Genomic DNA, 21,685 nt, shown 5'->3' with positions numbered 1-21,685 from the left:
ATTCATCCATAATACAGAATGGCATAACAAGATTTAAAAATATCATTCATTAAAGTTAAACTACAAAGTTAATTTAATTAACTAAAAACTAATGATACTTTACAAATCAAAATGTTTCGAAGAGAAGAAGTGAAAGTAGTATTTAAGATAAATTATATATATCTTACACTATTAAAACTTACGTTATTAAATAATATAAAATAAGAACAACGCATTTTATTCATTTTAGATATCTTGTTTCATAGTAACACTTATACTACCCTATCGATATCCAAATAGAAATTATGTAGATAAGTTTAATTTTTCAAATCAACCGGGTTCGAATCACGTTCTGAGTACACTTTTTTTTATCTATGAGTGCAGTTTTTCTTGTTACTAAAATCGATGACATGGTGCCTAAGAACAGATCTTCGTATGTCGTATAGTTTCAGACTTTCCCATACTGACCGATCTGAATGTTACACCCTGTATATCAAAGAAGAAGACTCCCTGTTAGAACCTCAAAAATATATCTTAATATTTTTAGTACTCCGTTTATTTCTTTATTTACTTATATTGATATTTTTTCGCTCAGAAAACAAGGTCTGGTATGCGACAAACAGTTCCAGACGTGAAGCAATTTCCTGGCAGTACACTATGAACCATCTCAATATAAACAGAACATATTTCTAATAACGAAGTATTGGGGCTGCGTTTGTGCAATAATGCAGCCTGCAGTCTAGGCAACCGAGATGCACCGAGCAACGGTTGGGGCATGTGAAGAGAAAATAGCGTTAGAGTAAGAGTTAGTTAGTTAGAGTTAGAGAATTTTTTTTGCTAAATAAAAATCTGTTAACTGTTTTTTTTTGTTTATTATACTTGAATTGTCATCCAAACGACACATACAACCTACTCAATTTTAATTCAATCAATTACTAGAAGTACCCCAGGGACATGGCAGTGCTTTCGCCGAATCGAGCATAGAAAACTTTTTAAAACCATTTCGATGATTTTCCGTCTCTGTCTTACAGCATTGGAATAAAGTGCAGGGCTGAATTCTGCTAATTTGATAGCTAAGGGTACTTATGAGGTAGATAGTCTGTCCTTAGTGTGCCCGGTTTTAGATTAGGACGAACCCATCTGTTCCCGTGGGTATTGCTAAAGGTGACTAACTAAGTGACCTGACGTGAGGACTGGGCAGCAGCCCTCTCTATTGCCAACTACGAACTTTCGACTGCTATGTGGAAGGCGAAAGAAACCAGTACGCTATTTCTTAAGAAAGTTATCTATCATGAAGGTGCCCTACTGATCCTCAATCGTCGCCCACGATAACTTAATAGCGACTTAGATGAATACGGACCCTAGAATTTCCAGCTAATAGCTTGAATATTTTAGGCCTCCTTGCCACTTACAAATAACTACGTGTTGCCCGCGACTCCATCTGCGTAGATTTCGTTTATCACTATCCCGCGGGAACTATGCCATTTTCCGGGATAAAAACTATCTTAAGTATATATATGTTCTTCCCCGGGACTCAAACTATCTGTGTTCCGAATTTCATCTAAATCGTTTCAGCCATTATTGCGTGTTGAGTAACAAACATCCAATAAAAAAAAATCACGGGACAATTCACACCAATTGACCTAGTCCCAAAGTAAGCTTAGTAAAGCTTGTGTTATGGATACTGAGCAACGGATAAACATAATTATATAGATAGATACATATTTAAATACATATTAAACACCCAAGACCGAGAACAAACATTTGTATTTTTCATACAAATATCTGCCCCGACACGGGAATCGAACTCGGGACCTCAAGCTTCGTAGTCAGGTTCTCTAACCACTAGGCCATCTGGTCGTCAACCATTCAATATTAGTAGAATTCGCAGTGGGATAGGAGCTGCACAGTCCCGCAATGAAACATAAAACGCACAGTATTGTATGTTCCTTTTAACTAAAGCTTGACGCTTATAACTTACACCACAATATTCCAGCAACGTATACCAAATCGGATTTGGAAGCGCGATAACTCAGTAAAGTCAAGAAAAATAAATTTTGTCACCAAAGTGTTTCCATGGACTGGATATAGCTGGTAAAGTAGCTTGAAAACTTATTATGTGCCTGAGCTCGAAGCGACCTTGTATTACTTTTTAACCCCCGACACAAAAGAGGGCGTGTTATATAAAGCTTGACGCCAATGTCTGTCTGTCTGTCTCTGGCATCGTAGCTCTCAAAGAGATTAGATCTAGACTAAAGTGAGTAGGCTTTTATTAAACCAGTAAGATGTAGCTACTTTGTCCTTTTACTTTTCTGTACCTACAGATGCGTTGCAGGCAAATGGCGATTCTGTCGACATGAGAGCTGTCGAATCGCGATAATGGCCAGTGGCCTTAGTGTAAGTTTTCGGTTACAAAATACGTCTCGATCGCGTTCGCGTTAAAATCTTAATTTGTATGCAAACACGAACAGCGCCACTAGCGGAACGTTTGCGATGTTCGTGTTGATCTGTACCACTACCATGAGTTTACAGTGACCATACTCGATAGCGACGGCGTAAATTATTTGTAGAGGCGCTGTACAATTCTCCATACAATTAATTTACGCCGTCGCTATCGAGTACGGTCACTGTAAACTCATGGTAGTGGTACAGATGTGAATCCATCGCTAAGCGATACAGAAAATAGGTACTTTTAAACAGAGAGAAAAATATGAATGTGATGAGTATGCTCTAGCCAAAAAAAAATTTAACTTGTTTCATTAATGTGAACAACATTATTTTCAAAAGCTTTTATTGATCTTCCCAATACGTTTGTTCTTGCAATTTGTCAATCAGTATTTCGCCCGATTTTAGGTTTAGGTTTTAAAATATTTATTTCTTCGCAAGAATAATAATATGCAAATTCACTTACAAAGAAAATACATAGTAGTATTATTGGTATCCTAGGCCGTGGGCCGTGGTGGCCTAGTGGAGAAGCCGTGGTGGCCTAGTGGTTTGACCTATCGCCTCTCAAGCAGAGGGTCGTGGGTTCAAACCCCGGCTCGCACCTCTGAGTTTTTCGAAATTCATGTGCGGAATTACATTTAAAATTTACCACGAGCTTTGCGGTGAAGGAAAACATCGTGAGGAAACCTGCACAAACCTGCGAAGCAATTCAATGGTGCGTGTGAAGTTCCCAATCCGCACTGGGCCCGCGTGGGAACTACGGCCCAAGCCCTCTTGTTCTGAGAGGAGGCCTGTGCCCAGCAGTGGGACGCATATAGGCTGGGATGATGATGATGATTATTGGTATCCGATTGAGCTAAAATTTTGCATACTTCTATAAATCCGGTGACAATACAATAATATTGTCTCCGCAGGATGGAAATTTTTCAACGTTTAATGGCTTGGACTCGAAACTTGGTTACAACGAAACAAATGTACCTGTAGAGTCAGTAAAATTGCATTAATATAAATTTATAGAACTGTATTATTATTTCGACAGGCATTTATAAAACCGGCCAAGAGCGTGTCGAACACGCCCAAGACAGGGTTACGTAGCCATTATGAAAAAAAACAAGTAATATTTGTCTTAGGATTTCGTATTGTGTACGGAATCTTACAAGTTTAGTATATTTTATACCTTAGGCTGCTATTTACTATTAAAGAACTAATAATTCTCAAGCAATTTTAGCCGTTATAATTTTCCTTGTAAAATTGATATAATTTACTACCATCCTGATTTTTTCAAATTTTTCCTTCCTGCACTTTAAATTTGAATATTTCGCAAGCAGACACCCCCCAATGGTTTTAAAAGACGATTCCCCGCACTATATGGTTAGTTGAGAAAAAAAAACACCCCCATTTTACGTCTATGGGAGGTACCCTATAATTTTTTTTAATTTTTTTTTTAACACTTTGTCGGCGTGACTCATGCCAAATTACAGCTTTCTAGTACCTACTAACGGTCTCTGAGCTTGGCCGCAGACAGAGAGACATGGCGAAACTATAAGGGTTCCTAGTTGACTACGGAACCCTAAAAACTGAAAGTAGGTAGGTATGCTGATAGTAAAACTTTTAACACCTACACCTGTCATAAAAAAATAATGCCACGATACTATAATTTATGTTAAAACATGTCTGTTGCATTAGATGGTGTTTGTCAAAAGAGTTATGTGATCACAAACGTCACCGAGGTGGCCTGAGGTCATTTTTAACCGACTTCAAAAAAGGAGGATTCTCTATGTTCGTGCTGAGGCAAAGACTTCGATCTAGTAGGTACCTGTATAGAAAAATATTTTCAAGTGTTTTGTAGTCGGTTCCATTTTTTGTTATTTATTTATTTTTTTGGAGTCGGTTTTACTTTTTTGTTTATTTTTTTCATAATCATCATATATGCCTATATCCATCCTACTGCAGGAAACAGGCCTCCTCTTAGAACGAGAGGGCTTGGGCCGTAGTTCCCAAGCGGGGCCAGTGCGGATTAGGAAGTTCACACACACCATTAAATTTATTTGCTGGTGTGTGCAGGTTTCCTCATGATGTTTCTCTTCACCGTGAAGCTCGTGGTAATTTCAAATGCTCGCACCTAAATTCTGAAAAATTCAGAGGTGCATGCCCGGGCTCGAACCCAGAACCCTGCTTGAGAGGCAATAGGTCAAACCTCTAGGCCACCACGGCTCATTTCATTTCATTTTAAATTACATTCGTATAATTTTCAAGGTTCTTTAAAAAAGATTTCTTAAGTACCCAAAAGAAAATAGGGTTCAAGGATTTCTAAAAATAATTTTATAAAATACGATATTAATACTTTTCATTTCGTTAAATTAGTATTCAGATAAAAATGCAAACGTATTTTTGTTTTCACTTCACCAATGAGACTCAAACTGAATTATATAAATCATTCCAAGCTGTAACCAAGGGCATATTTATTTATAATAATAACACAATGTTTATAAACATATCAACAAATCGAATTAAACATAAATATTTTTATATTTAGGTTAACGCTTTAAAATAATCATTTATCAACGCGTTGCTACCGCAACCTCGTAACGCCTAAACTGATAAAATGTAAGGTTTGAGGTTAAAATAAATGACTTGATTTTATCCTTTGGATTATTGATAAACGGACGCTGTTTTGCAATACTGAGTCAACAGACTGTTATTTTGCAATATAATGTAAACTGTATTCTAACGTTTGACATTGTATTGCAGAATTAAGGTATTTACATGTGGTATAGATAGCCTTACTGTAACCACTTGCTGGCTCGACCGGGTTAGTACCACAGTCTCACAGAATACCCGCGTGAAACTGTGTTTCGTACGGTGAGTGGGAGATCCGGAGGCCCAACTCCCCTCCCCCTTTTTTCTCCCCCCTTTCCCCTCTCCTCTATCCCCTTCCCTTTAGGCCGGCAACACCCGCAGTCCTAATAATGCTGTAGGTGTCGATGGGTGGCGGTGATCGCTTACCATTTTTTTTATTCGACTGGATGGCAAACGAGCAAATGTGTCTCCTGATGGTAAGAGATCATCACCGCCCATAAACATCTGCAACACCAGGGGTATTGCAGATGCGTTGCCAACCTAGAGGCCTAAGTGCCAGTAATTGCACCGGCTGTCTTACTCTCCACGCCGAAACGCAACAGTGCAAACACTGCTGCTTCATAGCAGGATTAGCGAGCAAGATGGTGGTAGAAATCCGGGCGGACCTTGCACAAGGTCCTGCCACCTGCATAATGTGGTCTACCACCCTAAAGTTGATAATCGTTTGCATGTCACAAAAAATAATGCCAATAGACGTGTCTGTCAACTTGAAAGTTCTACTTAGCGGCATATTCATTTGATAGGAACTTGATTAAAAATTTATAGACCACTTATTTGGCTGATGGTACCTACAACCGGTTGTACTTCAATGAGCGCTGCACGTGTCTAACGCTGAAGCATAATGCTGAGTCAGCGGCCGTTCATACAAAAGTGTGTACGAACTATTTTCATGTTTGTAATTTTTTTAAGAGGGAGAGGGAGAAAACGTTCATGTGGGTCACCTGATGGGAAGCAATCACCGCCGCCCATGGACGATCAACACGAGGGGTATCACACGTGCGTTGCCAGCCCTTTGAGAGACTGATAGGCTTGTTTTAAGATCCTTAAATTGTACCGTTCCGGAAATACTGTCCCAGGAAGCTGGTTCCATACTTTAGTCATGCGTGGAAAAAAGTTTCGCTTAAAGCGGACGTTGCTAGATTGCCAATCATCAAGGTGGTGAGGAGTCTTTTGTGAAAGAGAATAAATGTCTTTTTTCTTTCTACTTTAGTTCAGTTTATTGTTTTGTTGTACTCCGTGTAACGTTCTGTTCGTTCGTAAATTCTGCAACCTCTAAATAGTTTTATTTGGTGTTGGTTATTTTTGAGAAGCAAAGATGTACTCGTAAATCACTAAATAGTTTTGAGCATCTTTTATACCATGAACTTTTTGTTGATTAGATTCACAGTTAATAATAAATAAAACATTATTTAAGGGACAATTGACCTAGCCCCAAACTACATAAGCAAGGGTGGTCAAGTCAAAGTCAAAGTCAAAATATCTTTATTCAATTTAGGCTATAACAAGCACTTATGAATGTAAAAAAAATCTACCACCGGTTCGGAAAAACCTGAGAAGAATCCGGCAAGAAGTGGTCTATGGATGCCAGGCAATGGATAAATATACATATATGCAGTGGATAAATACATGTTTAATTGATTAAAACATTATACCTACATCTAAGAATCGAGTACAAACATTCGAACTTTCACACAAATATCTGCCCCAACCAGAGATCGAACCCGGGACTTCGAGTTTTGTATTCAGTTTCGTTAACCACTGTGCTATCCGTTGGACTAGAAAGGTAAATAAATAAACTTGAAATTTTGTAAATACGTACATTTATTACAACTATTCTTTTATCTGTATAGAACTCTACACTACAAGGCAACACAAATTTAATTAACATTTACTTTTTTTTTATTGTTCAACCTTTTTAATGACCCAAAGGATTAAAAAAAAAACCATTTACTTATATTTGCCAGTTTTAGGTTATTTTTTCCGAGAATTTTCAAAAGTTGACAACATCGACCAAATGTAAGTACTAAAGTACTTACATTTGGTCGATGTTCAAAGCGTAATATGACAATCACACTACCTTGTTCAACTAATGCGGTTGCATAACTTTCAAACATCTTCGGCGAACGAACGTTGTCGTCACATAGTCCGTCCGCCTATGCGGTAACCATTTAGACATGGGGATAAATAATGTCACGGTGACTCGCTGTCAAAAGGTGTCACTGTGACTTTTCACAAAAGAACAACGTTACAAAATCACATACGTTCCTAGTGCCTAGCGCAGTCTCTGTTACACGGAAATCACGACGCTGCGGAGTGCTGTGGCTGTAACTCGGCTCTATTCGGGCGCAGTCGGGAGTGTTCGGAAGTGGTGAAATAGCGACATTATATGGTAATATGAGTAACACGCGTGACATAGTAACGTTGAAATAACAATGTGATAAAAAAAAAACGTTCATTACAGGACGGTGACACACAAATATCGTGGCGTGACAAAGTCGCGATGACTTCACCGTGACTTTTTTGGAACGGGATCGTCAGTCACTGATATACATAATAATAATATTAATCTAAGAATTAAAATAAATAAAGCGAATAATAATAATAATATCATGGGACACTTGGCACCAATTGAACTAGTCCCAAACTAAGCAAATAATAATAATAATAATTAATTCATTTATTTCGGGCAACTTGGCCCATACAATAAATACCTTACAAACTAACATACATATTTATAATCAATAATATTTAAAACTAATTTGTAAAGGAAATTTGTAATTTGCAAAGCTTGTACTATGGATAGTTAGGCAACAGATAAACATACTTGTATAGATAAATATATACATTGAATTCATATTAAACATCCAAGACTCGAGAACAAACTCGTATTATTCATACTAATATCTGCCCCGGCCGGGAATCGAACCCGGGGCCTCAAGCTTTGTACTCAGGTTCTTTAACCACTAGGCCATCCGGTCGTCAAAAATCAAAAGGTAACGCTTTTCCCCATGTCTATAACCATATTAGGCCGCCTGTTATAGCTGTCGGTTGCCGAATGCGGTTGACTAAGTACTAGTTCTTTACACTGTTTGCGGTCACCGCATCTTGTATGCGGCGATTGACATTATAATTTCCATTTTCCACATTAAGACGTAAACAACTTAAAAAAAAATCGCAGAAGGGTCGATCAAATTTTTCTTGTACCTCGTTGTCATGGTTACGTCCCCAGGACAACTCTTTAAAACCACGAGTTTCTATACTACTTCAGAAAGGGGAAGAGGTTCTATTTGTTCGACTGTATGATTATTATTTTTTTTGTTTTTACATTCATATTAGGTATAGTGTATGTTTTTATGCATGTTCACCAATTTCTTAGTTACCGATTTTCAAAATTCCTTCTTATTTTTTTTTTTTTAAATGTTTCTTTCAAAGATGAGCCTTGAATCCCAAGAGCATAAAATGTACAAGCTATTAGTGGAAGCTGTTTTGGCTAATGTATAATTTAAGATGTGATTTTCAACTGTAATAAATTGTGCTGTATGTTTCCCAAACAATAAAAAAAAAAAAAAAAAAAAAAAATGTTTTTCTGTGGTTATAATTCGTCGAGTATAAATTTTTGTCATATTTACAAGCTCATTATTTTATAGACTATCTCCTAAGCATATTAGTCGCATATATCAAAGCAGTTTTTTTAAGAAACTCTGTCACTGTTGTCTCTTATACAACGGGATAGAATAACAAACAAGAAAAAGTTGATTGACCCAGAAAATCTTTCAAATGGTGCTTCATTCGGACTTACAAACACTGGATAAAATATTCCAGATTAATTTTGTGATACCTTGTATAAACATGCAAATCTTTGAAAATCTTAATGATTTCTCACGCAGTGCGCCACATACCATAGGGCCATGGATGGATAACACTCTCAATCCACTTATAATTAGAAGCAATATCAGCAAAATATTCAGTGTATAATGTTTTCGTTCTATAAAAGTTGTCCCTTATTTGCAGTTGCACGGACGTGCTATCAACTCCTATGAGCCTCCCGTTTACTACCAACGGGCCACCGGAATCACCCTGCTCCGGTCTTGTTTCGTCACCAAAACTGTGTGTACACAACAGACCATTACAATATGACAACACTATCTCACCTTCCCTCGCTTCTAAATCCGGCAATCCATACCCAGACACTGTACCAACCGCGCCTGGCACAGGCGGTGAGATATCTAAATCAATAGGCTCCAAAAATCCATCTGAATCCATCGGTTCTTTAGTCTTCAGCAAAGCTAGATCATATCTGACATAGTCCAGTGATCGTGAATTCTTATTGTGATGATACTTGGGGTGTATTACAATCCTTTCAACAGACAGGATCCTTGGAGGGCCAGGGACGCGGTCGATTTTGACGAAGAGGAGTGGGCCCTCGTCAAAGCAATGCCCGGAGGTGATCACCCAGTGGCGATTTATTATCGAGCCGCTACAAGTTACATGTTCATTTGGTACTTTGATGAACAGTTCTACGAGGAATCTCTCGAAGGTTTCATGGCCATTGGCTATCCGGAGCCCTGAATCATCTCTTGTCGCTTCGCCGAGTAATAATATGTTAAACAAGATTATAAGAAGGCGCATGCTTACTGTCGGCTTGCTCGAACCGTTTCCAATCGAATTCTGAGCTTGGCAAAACGAGGCGTCGAGTTATATTTAAATGCATACCTATGTTAATGAAATTTATATCTTCACGCTATGTAAAGATAGAGTTACTGAAAAATGTAATAAAGGTTTTTCTACGTATATTTTAAATGTCGCACTGGAACTATCAGAGTGCGGTAGCATAAGGATTAATTAAAAAAGCTGACGCCAAATTAAAGTTTTTTTCCTTTTATGCTTTTAAATAAAACTTTTTTTGCAGGTGGTTAGGACCTTGTGCAAGGTCCGCCCGGATTGCTACCACCATCTTGCCCGTTAATCCTGTCGTGAAGCAGCAGTGCTTGTACTGTTGTGTTGCGGCGTGGAAGACAGCCGGTGAAATTACTGGCACGTGAGGTATCCGATCTTAGGCCTCTAGGTTGGCAACGCGTCTGCAATACCCCTGGTGTTGCAGATGTTTATGGGCGGTGGTGTTCTCTTACCATCAGGAGACCCACTTGCTCGTTTTCCATCCAGTAGAATAAAAAAAAACTGGCCCGTGATTGGTCCCTATCTTTATCTTTGAGCTGTTTGATAGGTAAACGAAGCTTTTCTATTAGTTCATGACGAACACATTCTTCGCATTGATTCATCGCACATCTCTAATGGAAACGCAGCCTAACGCGAAAAGCCAAAGACATAGACAAGGGATCGCAGCTAACTTCCATGCTTAGACTAATCTACAGTTCATCAAAAATGGGCTTTACTTTCTTGGTAATAAGAGCTATCGTTTAAAGTAAGTAGTCTATTCAGGATTACTGGAGTAGAAGGCTAGGAATTGCATCGTATGGTGACCATATTTTTTAAATTTTCTAAGAATTTCTCTTTATAAATATATTATACTTTTGTATACGTTCAGCAGAGGCCTAACAGGTAATGATTGGTTTTTTGGAGTCTTTTTGTATTTTTTATTTCAACTCCAAATTTATTACTTTTACGGGTATCCCGTGAAACCATATCGAAAATACAAACTGAGACATGGATGCACAGAAAAACCAGAAAAAGAGACCAGCGCTGGGAATCGAACCCAGGTCCTCAGCAATCCGTGCTGCGTGCTATAACCCCTACACCACCGCTGGACAGGAATCTAGACACTAATTTGATTGCTTAGTAGCGACATCTCTTGTCTGGGTGAGCGGTTGGTTCCGAAAGAGTGTGACGTCTCTCGATGAGAGCGGAACATAGATGTCGCTAGTGCTGCTGCATAAGTAGCGTAGTAGAAATAAGCAACCTGAGATATGTATGCCTAGGAAAAATTCGTGTCTAGATTCCTGTCCAGCGGTGGTGTAGGGGTTATAGCACGCACCACGGATTGTTGAGGACCTGGGTTCGATTCCCAGCGCTGGTCTCTTTTTCTGGATTTTCTGTGCATCCATGTCTCAGTTTGTATTTTCGCCTAACAGATAAGTTTCAGTAAAACAATGTATTCCAGCAAAATATCACTATCATTCGAAATAAATTTAGCATGACTACTCAGATTTCTGCCTATCTTTCAGAAAGATTCAGTTGCTTGGCTGCCGGTTCCGTTGCGGTCTAGTAGTCTTTACTAGTCTTTATCTCAATTTCTTAGTCACCAAATCCAAATTCTACCCCAAATCCTTCTGCGTGCACGCTATCAGTCTGTGGAATAGGTTATCAAATGACATCAGGCGATCATAGTAAAGTTGGTTGCCAACCTATGAAGACACTTCAGAGCGTACTGGCTTATGTAGCTGCCAAAACCCTGGCTGCTGAAGTAGAGGGTTTTGTAGCGATGTTGAATAAAACTTCGATAAAGATTCGACTGCAAGTATAATTTCGGAGGTAGCTGGTGTACATAGGAAAGTGCCAAAAAAATGTGTGTCTTTTGACGGTTGTCTTTGGAAGCTGTGATTGGTCAAAATTTTAAAGTCATGCCTACACCTACCTACCTAGTTCATTTTAAAAGAGATGTAATCCCAACGCTAGTTTTAATTTTCTGCTCTTTCTTTATGTTTAAACTTCTTCATCATCATCGTCATCAGCCTATAGCAGTCCACTGCTAGACATATGACATAAAACACCTTGTTTTTTTAATTCCTCGGGCTTGATTCACCAAATTTATTTATTTTTTACCAAACTTTATGTAGCGGATAAAAGCGATGCCGTCTCTATTTATTCGAAAAAACCAAACAGAGACAACATCACATCACAGTTATCGGTCTCATGAAATTTATCAATGAGTGGTTAAATAAGCTCTTAATCGAGTCGATTGAAACGATAACTGAATTATTATTTAATTTAGTCGTAATTAAATTCCTTTCAATTATGATAATTACCGTGTAGGTAATAAAATTTTATGATATTATATTGCTTGACGTTGGTTATGAACATTGTATTGAAAATGAAAATGTAAGACAGCTGGTGAAATTACTGGCACTTGAGATATCCCATCTTAGACCTCTAGGTTGGCAACGCATCTGCAATCCCCCTGGTGTTGCAGGTGTCTATGGGCGGTGGTGATCTCTTACCATCAGGAGACCCACTTGCTCGTTTGCCATCCAGTTGAATAAAAAAAAACTAGTATTGACTTATACCTGCCAACCTAGTAGTTACGCCACGAAAATATATTCATACTTTCGGTTGGTAATAAATTTATCTGTTAATTTAGTTGTTCATGAGAGCGATGTGAAAAAAAGGTATTTTTAAAACTTTATTTATAATTTTAATGATATATAGTTATTAATTTAAAAAACTAATGTGATAAAAATGTTTCACATTCATTAAACAGATGGGTGCAAATCCCAGCTCTCTCTGATAGTAAATGCTTCACTTTAGTTACAGATTACAGATAGTCAATTGCTGAAACCAATAATTGTGTTATATACTCGCATTAAGTTTTATATAAAAGAATTTTCTCGATCTAGTATACAGTAGACAATAATGATGGGAAAATTGAGGGGAAAAGACGCGTCGGAAGAAGAAAGAAATCGTGGCTCCGAAACATCAGAGAGTGGACCGGTATCGCCAGTGTGGAAGAACTGTTATCTCTGGCGAGAGATAAGGAGAGATATGCGGAGCTGACAGCCAACCTCCAGTAGTGGAGAGGCACTGCAAGAAAAAGAAGAGTCTACAGTATGGTCACCCTAATTCTAGCCTTAGCAAACAGGTCAGGCGACGTGACTTAGTGAAAGAGGCCTGAGTAGTGTCAATGACAGACAATGCATTTCGTTGGCGTAGTTTTTATCTACAAGCTTATTTACTTGCCCTGTTCGTTTATTTATTTGGGCCAAATCCTGCAAGTTAAATTTGACCCACTTCCAGTAGTCCGATCGACTTGAAATTTGGTAAACTTATGTAAATCTGGTGACAATACACTAATTTGATAGTCACATCCTGGTAGTCCCGCCAGGATCGTCTCCACAGGACGGAACTCTTCAACGGTTAATGAATGGCATCGACTTGAAATTTGGTATTCAATAGTTTGGGTGGCAATACAAGTACAGTCTGCTGAGGAAGGACCTGGGTTCGATTCCCAGCGCTGGTCTCTTTTTCTGGTTTTTCTGTGCACTAACTACTGCCCAAAACCTCTCATTCTGAGGGGAGGCCTGTGCCCTGCAGTGGGACGTATATAGGCTAGGATGATGATGATGTTTCAGTTTGTATTTTCGACAAGTACAGTTAACAAAAAGTACAGTCAGCAAAAAAAGCTAGTATTAAAAATGTTTTTTTTTACCAAAAACTTATTCAGGCTTAAATTTCAGTAAAGACAAGAAGAATTAAATAAGGTTTCATTGGAGTTTTAGATAATGTGATTCTACTTGTTATTTCAGTCATCATTATCATCATCATCATCATCATCATCATCAGGCGGAAGACGTCCACTGTTTAATAAAAGCCTATCTTTTGACGTCACATGTTCAGGAGGAAAAACTCTTTCGATTCCTGTAGTAATTTACAGGTGCTAAAAAAATGAAATCTTGTCAATTGCTCTTGCCTTGCGCTGCAATAGCGACGCAGTGTATGTCTGGCAACTATAGTTGCCAGATAAGCATTTGCTAAAATATATTTGGCAACCGTAGCTGCTCAAAACACGTACAAGTGGGTATGTGTGTCCGCCTTTGATTTTTGGCACATAAATAGTTTATGGGCCCGAGAGTGACATAGGCTACTTTTTATCCCGGAAAAATGGACAGTTCCCGAGGGCACAGGGCGTGATACGATAACCGAATTCCACGCGGGCGAAGCCGCGGGCAAAGCTAGTTTAACATAAATATGAATATTTTGTTTTGATTTTAATTCCCGATGATAAATAAATATCTTAGGTAATCTTTTTATTCGACTGCACCAAAAACCGAGAAAGTAAGTCCTTTCTTATTTTGCGATCGTAAACTTTAGGTCACAGCGCCAAAGTAAAGACATCCACTAAATCTAAAGCCCGCAGACTAATCTCAAGACCGCCTTTTCCGTGTCTCAATTTAGTCGACAATGTTAACTTTAATTTACTGTTCTCTGCTCCGTGATCGTATTGTTATGCTCTATTATTTACCAACTGCCTAACCACTCACATGCTTTGAATTATGAGTTGAACTGTATTCATTAACAAAACAAGAGCGTTGACAGGCTACTAGAGTTGCCAAAAGCATGTGAGTGGCTAACCAAAGAGTTTAAGTAACCTTGATCTGATCGACCACTACGTGGCACATGATTAGTAATTAGTTATATCATTATTGCCAAGTATTGCCTTTAAAACCCGCCAATGATCGTCCTACGCCAGACGAATCCAACTTAGTTAAGTTGTACTTAGTTATGTATGTGTCGGCTGCCGATTGTAAAATCCGCCAGATCACGAAATTCCTAGGCCTATCGTGAAATGGCGCCATTTTATGAATTGGCTAAGGGATATCCGCCATATTGTTCAAAGCTCACCGTTTAACGATTTGCCTAGGTAACGTTTAGGCAGATTATGAAATTCCTAGGCATAACGCCGCCATAACGGCTTCGCTTCGCTCGCTCGGCTCGTGCGTTGTGGTCACAATTTATACTAACCACTCCTCGCTTCGCTCGTCGTACCTACATTTTTATTTTTTTCGGCATATATTCGGGCACGGTATAGAGCTAGGAATATCGACGAATGCGTTGCTCTAATCGATCTGCCGTATTGTTTTTCAGGCACATCGTGATACGCCTGGCCAACTTTAATTATTTATTTAAAGTACAGCTAAAGTTTCTGTGAATATTTTAAGCGTCTACCTGTTGCCGTTATTAATATCAAGCAAAAAACGGCAATACAATCACGTTTTTTGTACGCCCCCCCCCCTAAATATTTATTTTATTATTTGTCGTTATTTTCACAGTAATAATCAGTGAAAATGTCAAGTGTCTACTATTACGACTCAAGAGATAGAGCCCTGTGACAGAAGACGGACGGGCAGACAGACAGACAGCGGAGTCTCAGTAATAGGGTTCCGTTGGCAACCTTTGGGTACGGAACTCTAAAAAATAGTGATATATTTTACTTGCGGGTTCACACGCGTAATCCACTACATTGGGCAGTTGAATTGAAATTCCGGGATTTCTCCGAATTCTCAATAGGAATTCTCAAAAATTACATCGTGTATTTCATTAACGTTGATGTATATATATTTTTCTAGCAGAATCCTAGCAGTTTAAGTTGCGAAATTTTTATCCTAATCCCATGGTAATACGAGTATATCTGATTAGCTTAGCTGGATATCTAAAATAACACATAGTAGTCTATATACATAGGTATCGAATTTAATCAAAAATCCGTCCAGCGGTTTAAGCGTGAAATAGTTATAATACACTTACGTATACTCTCATACGCACAAACTTTCGGATTTATATATTACTATGACAGGAAAAACAAAACAAATAACGTAAAGGATAAACTTGTTTTCATTTGCATTTTCATGCAAAGTTGTTTAAGGGACTAAAGATTTTGAATCTTACGGATTCAAAGTTAGAGAAGATTTTGTTTTGTTCAAAATACACAAAGGCTGGCTTAAAATAATCGTTTTCATTTGCAACAATGCGATGACAAGAAGAGGGAAACTAAGTTTGGGAATTTAAAACTGAAAATTTGTTCTGAGATGGATTGTAATGATGATAGTATTTCATAAAATACTATCTACTTGTTGGTGTGCTTTTTGCTCTGAGCTAATATAGTCGCATAAAGCACGACGACAAAATGAACACTATGCTGAGCTGGGACCGCTTCGCGATTTCGAAAAACCTATTTTTATTTCTACTTTTTAGGATTCCGTAGCCAAAATGGCAAAAACGGAACCCTTATAGTTTCGCCATGTCATGTCTGTCCGTCTGCAGCTTTGCTCAGGGACTATCAATGCTAGCAAGCTGTAATTTTGCACGGATATATATATGAAGTATGCCAACAAAATGGTACAATAAAAAATTCAAAAAAACATTTATTTTAGAAGAGAAGTATCCCTTAGACGTAAAGTGGAGGTGATTTTTTTTTTCCCATCCAATCTTGTAGCGTGGGGTATCGTTGGATAGGTCTTCTAAGACGATTTTTCGATTGAGTGATTTGTTTGCGAAATATTCAATTTTCGTTAAAATCGCCCCCCCCCTAAAATCTAAGCAGGTGGGTGGAAAAATTTAAAAAAATTTAGGATGGTAGTAAGTATATCAAACTTACAAGGAAAACTATAACGGCTAAGTTTGCTTGAGAATTATTAGTAGTTTAAGAGTAAATAGCAGCCTAAGGTATCAAATATACCTAAACTTGGAAGATTCCGTATAAAATGGTGCGTGGTCATGGTGATCACCACCGCCCATAAACATCTGCAACACCAGTGTTCTTGCAGATGCGTTGCCAACCTAGAGGCCTAATACCTCAAGTACCAGTAATTCCACCGGCTGTCTTACTCTCCACGCCGAAACACAATAGTGCAAGCACTGCTGTTTCACGGCAGGATTAGCGAGCAAGATGGTGGTAGCAATCCGGGCGGACCTTGCACAAGGTCCTACCACCTGCAAAACTTTTATCAAATGATCAGGTTAGGACTAATGGTATTATTATTATTATATGCCTTACTTGGTTTTGTACAGAAACTAAAAAAAAAAAAACGAATGAATGGAGATTATGGTCACCCTACTCTTTCAATCTTTATTTTCATGTTGATTGACTTTGACGTAGTGTGACATTATTACTCACAACTTCTTAAGTATTCTAGCAAAGACGGTTGGTTTTCAAAAAGGTTCGAGATTAAAAAGTAGGGTGACCATAATTTCAAGTTAAAAACTTTTAACATTAAAATAAATGAATACCCATAAGACATCAGCGTTTAAATTAAAGCGTAAACAGTTCACATCGCAATCATTTACTGAGTCAGAAAATAATAGTTAGAATCACGACCCCGAAATCATTCTGTATTTATAACTCTATCATCATCATCATCATAAATCAGCAGCAGGGCGTCCACCATTGAACATAGGCCTCCTCCAATAACTTCCATTTGAGATTCAATGAAAAAATGTCAACAAAATTTTTTAACTAAGTAACAAAAATTATTAGCAAAAACATATTATGCTTAAAGGGAACCAACAACCAAGAGCCCTTAAAAGCGGCTCTCTACGGGCTCTTTCAATATAAATCGCAATATAATATCAAAGACAAACAGCGCGTCTGTTTGTCCATCGTTCAATCAACTTAATGCGTACACACTGACGCAATATGCTACTCTATATTATTAATAGTTATGAGTGTATGATCGTACAAGAAGAAGAAAATTTATAAAATAACATTATGATTGGTTTTTTGGAGTCTTTTTGTATTTTTTATTTCAACTCCATATTTGTTACTTTTATGGGTATCCCGTGAAACCATATCGATAATAACAATAATATAATAATTCACGGGATACCCGTAAAAGTAACAAATTTGGAGTTGAAATAAAAAATACAAAAAGACTCCAAAAAACCAAACATAATTTGATTGCTTAGTAGCGACATCTCTTGTCTGGGTGAGCGGTTGGTTCCGAAAGAATGTGACGTCTCTCGATGAGAGCGGAACATAGATGTCGCTAGTGCTGCTGCATAAGTAGCGTAGTAGAAATAAGCATCCTGAGATATATGCATAGAAAAAATTCGTGTCTAAATTCCTGTCCAGCGGTGTTGTAGGGGTTATAGCACGCAGTACGGATTGCTGAGGACCTGGGTTTGATTCCCAGCGCTGGTCTCTTTTTCTGGTTTTTCTGTGCATCCATGTCTCAGTTTGTATTTTCGTTATAAATAACAGTTTTTACTACCTACATTTGTATTTTTGCGTTGCATTAAAAAGGTATTCAGACTTGACCGTTTTTTTCTTTAACTTAGCCGAAATTTTTGTTTCTTTCATTGGTTTGGTTTGTTCTATTCTTTTGTACAAAACAAAAAGTTCTATGAAAGAAAGAAAGAAAATAGTAGTTAAGTATGGTGTACATATAATCACATGTATAATCATAATGAAAGGTACAATGAAATAATTCTAATTACGTCATACATTACGAATGAGGCCATAATACTTATAAAACAATTCTCTAATAACTCCACGCGTATTACTCTTAAACATGCTTGACGTACTTAGTTTAAATTAATTTAAGCAGTTTTTACGTGCACTTACGCTCGTTGTTTTTTTTCTTAGTTTTTTTTCTTTTTAAATTGCATCTATATTTTTGTGTGTGATATTAAGTGTGATTGTTATTTTTGTGTTTATGGCCTAGGAAATTATAGTTTTGGCTAGGTTTTTCGCAATTAAAGGTTATATTTATAAGGAAAAACTCGCGTTCTTAGAGTTTTTTAGTGGGGGGTACTTAGATGAATGATGGTCTCGCGCGCTCGCTCGACTAGATACCGCGCTAGCTAAAAACAAAACGTTCGTGAATGCGGCAAATCAATATTGTAGTGTGCGTAAGAACGGTGTAAGACAATTTGCAAGGATGCTAGTGTGCGTGACGAATGTGTTGCCAGCTGCTCCACTGTTACCCGAATTATTGGGAAAAATAAATTATTCTGTGGTCTATTAAGTTACTGGTTACAAAATGTATCTTGGGAAATACTTAGAAATTAAGAAGTAATTAAGAGTGAATGTATTAATATGTTTGTGTATAGGTTAGGCGTAGGTTTCTTCTTTAAAAAAATGGTAGGTATGATGTAGGTATATCAATGATCAGGCCTCACTTTTAATTAAAAAATATATATATTTAAGGACATTCAATATTTACAAATTATTACTGAAAATTCATGGACTGAGTCACCAACTAAGAAGTTTTGCGTACTTAACACGTTGCACCTATAGTTAAACCTAATATAATGTACAGGTTAATTAAGACTAAAATAAAAATAATTGTTTACAAAATATACATACATAGGTACATGCATACATACATACTTACATACATACGCTTGAAAAACATAACCCTCCTTCGGGCAGTCGGGTAAAAAGTTAACATTTCAGAAAAATTGGGTAGAAATACGAAAAAAAAATTTTTTCGTTTCCCGTAATACCTAAGTAAATCAGCTGATCGGGCTTTTGACTGGGAAGACGAAAAACATTTTTAATTTTAAGACACATTCACCCCTTAATTAAATAGTGTCGGGTAACAATTTATACACCTTCAGTGTATAATATCACAAAGATAAACATTAAATAATATAGAACTAGGTTATTATATATAATAATTACGTTAGATACTTAAATTAAATAAGTTATTAAAATTTATCATCATTTAATGATGATAACAATAAAATTCAATTTATTAAATCTCAACCACGGGGAATTTGATTCATGTGTACGTGGCAACACAGAATGGCGTTTAGGGTTCATGTTATTTTATTTTGTTATTTCGAAATTATACCATATTTACTGATGGTATGTGATCCCAGTGTCCTTCTTATTTCTTGTAGTATTATTTTTAAACAGTTTCACTGCGAAAACTGGCATTTTACTTCGGTTTATGACCTAAAATTTAACAAAAATTCGGGACATGCACATTACACACAGTTTGCAACGCGACTGACTCGCCTCGGGCTCAGGTACGCCGATTTCGGCGTACTATTTGTTGCCGAATTTGACAAGCACGCCGGCGGTATCTAGTCGAGCGAGCGCGCGAGACCAATCATTCATCTAAGGGGGGTAGTTTAGAATTTGAATTCAGCCAGATGTAATAGATTACGCGAGTAAAGATGCGGGTTAAGTCTATCTAAAATAAAGTACACACTGTGTGACTGTGTGTTGTAATCAGTAACATTTTGCTTTGCACACAAGCATAGTGGTTATTGTCGACAAAACATAAACAAAATATTGCATAACGCCTTTTTTAACGCCAATTGTGCAATGTTACCTTTTGCATTGTAACGCTTCGGCGGTCCAAGGATGTCACACATTTTTTATTCTATAAAATACCCATTCAACCAGCAAAAGGTCGTTAGTCAGACCTCGTGATTAGTTTTATTTGACATACTGTTGTGATTCTTCAGCTAAAGCAGTCGTCGCAAAATGTTGCAATTCAAAAAATGTATTTTTATTTTTTATATCAGTGTAACCCTGGTTTGGGGATATATATCGTTAAAGGTAAGTTTAAGATGAATTATTCATTAAATTACATTTAAACTAGCCTTTGCCCACGGCTTTACTTGCCATAAGTATTTATTAGATCTAACAGTTAAATTATAATTCCAGGATATTTCTTAAAAACTACATTATGGTTTTCATTTATATTATATTATATGCAAAACAGTCATGCAAAATATCATAATTCTAAATTGAGTGATCAAGATTTTGAAATGTTACATAGAAATAAATCAATAACATCTCAATTCCGGGGTAATATCGGAATAAAAAGTAACCTATGTATGATTTCAAAGATGTAGCTAACAGAACTACACATAACATTTTATTTACATTCGTACAGCCGGGTTAATGTGCAAACACAGACATATACACACATACCCATAAACTTACACACTAATAATCTTACCTACTTGGATAAATTATCTAGTAATAGTCAACCTCTGTTAATTTTATTACAAGTTATTAATAAAATATCAAACGATAATCCTCTACTTTAATTTTACTGAATTTCTACCAAATGGCCATTAAAAAATTTATTAAAAAATAAACGCATATTAACCCAATAAGTGTTTCTGACAACCCTGGACACTTCTTTAAAATAGCGCCCCCTCATTGGTTACGTCGCCGCACAGGGTTGTACAAAAAATCCTTAATTTATTTACTTTTTTTTGTTTATTAGTATCGCACAAAATTTACGGGCACTTTTTTAATGGATTCTATTAAACGCAAATCTCTACAGGTGTGGGCAGCCACGCATGGTCCGTTTTTGTACGCTCGTACCAACCCTTTTCTGAAACAAACATACGCCAATAACTAAGTAAGATAGCAACGCTTCCCAAGAGCTGGCGCGTACTTATCTTAGCGGAACACACTTGTGATCCGAAGGTAATGCGGCCAGCGTAATGGGAACGCTTCCACAGGCAGATCTTTTGGAGGAGCGTTTTTCTAATAATTTTATCGTCACTGTTATATTACTCGTATTAACTAAGAAATCTTTTTCTCAGTGTATTATCCCTCTCTCTCTAACATAAATTTGATTTTGAATGTACTGCAAACACATCCACCCCAGCAGTGAAGGAGACTCTTGGCTGGTGCCTTGTTCCTCTTCAGTCTGTCTTTGTCTTCCCAACAGGTGTACTCTTCGAAGAACATACACGACTTATGTATCTCTTCGTAGGGGCAGTCTTTTACTAGAACATAATTCACTTTTATAGAATTTAGCAGTAGACGGTTGGGTTAGGTTAGGTTAGACTAGTTCCTGTGATCGCCTGTGTTAAATGTTAAACAATTTAGTTATTACTTATGATAGAAGTGCTCTTGAACGTCAACCAAAATGTGTAGAGACATTGTCAACTACATTAACTTAAATAAGACAAGATA

The 21,685-nt window shown here is 37.3% G+C and overlaps 1 protein-coding gene across 1 annotated transcript in view; it reads right to left on the bottom strand.

Moving 5' to 3' along the window:
- Nucleotides 1-20,958: 20,958 nt before the first annotated feature.
- LOC141441149 (uncharacterized) overlaps nt 20,959-21,685 on the bottom strand; it is a 1,717-nt gene continuing 990 nt past the window's right edge. The window contains exons 2-3 of the mRNA XM_074105827.1: nt 21,333-21,495; nt 20,959-21,095 (exon numbers count right to left, since the gene is read on the bottom strand). Of these exons, the coding sequence (XP_073961928.1) occupies nt 20,981-21,095; nt 21,333-21,495 (278 nt within the window). The 3' untranslated portion in view covers nt 20,959-20,980. The remainder of the gene's footprint in view (nt 21,096-21,332; nt 21,496-21,685) is intronic.

Source organism: Choristoneura fumiferana, chromosome 23, assembly GCF_025370935.1.
Source record: "Choristoneura fumiferana chromosome 23, NRCan_CFum_1, whole genome shotgun sequence".
Taxonomy (NCBI): domain Eukaryota; kingdom Metazoa; phylum Arthropoda; class Insecta; order Lepidoptera; family Tortricidae; genus Choristoneura; species Choristoneura fumiferana.
The sequence above is the reverse complement of the archived record's forward strand: the minus strand, read 5'-3'. Positions and strand labels throughout refer to the sequence as shown.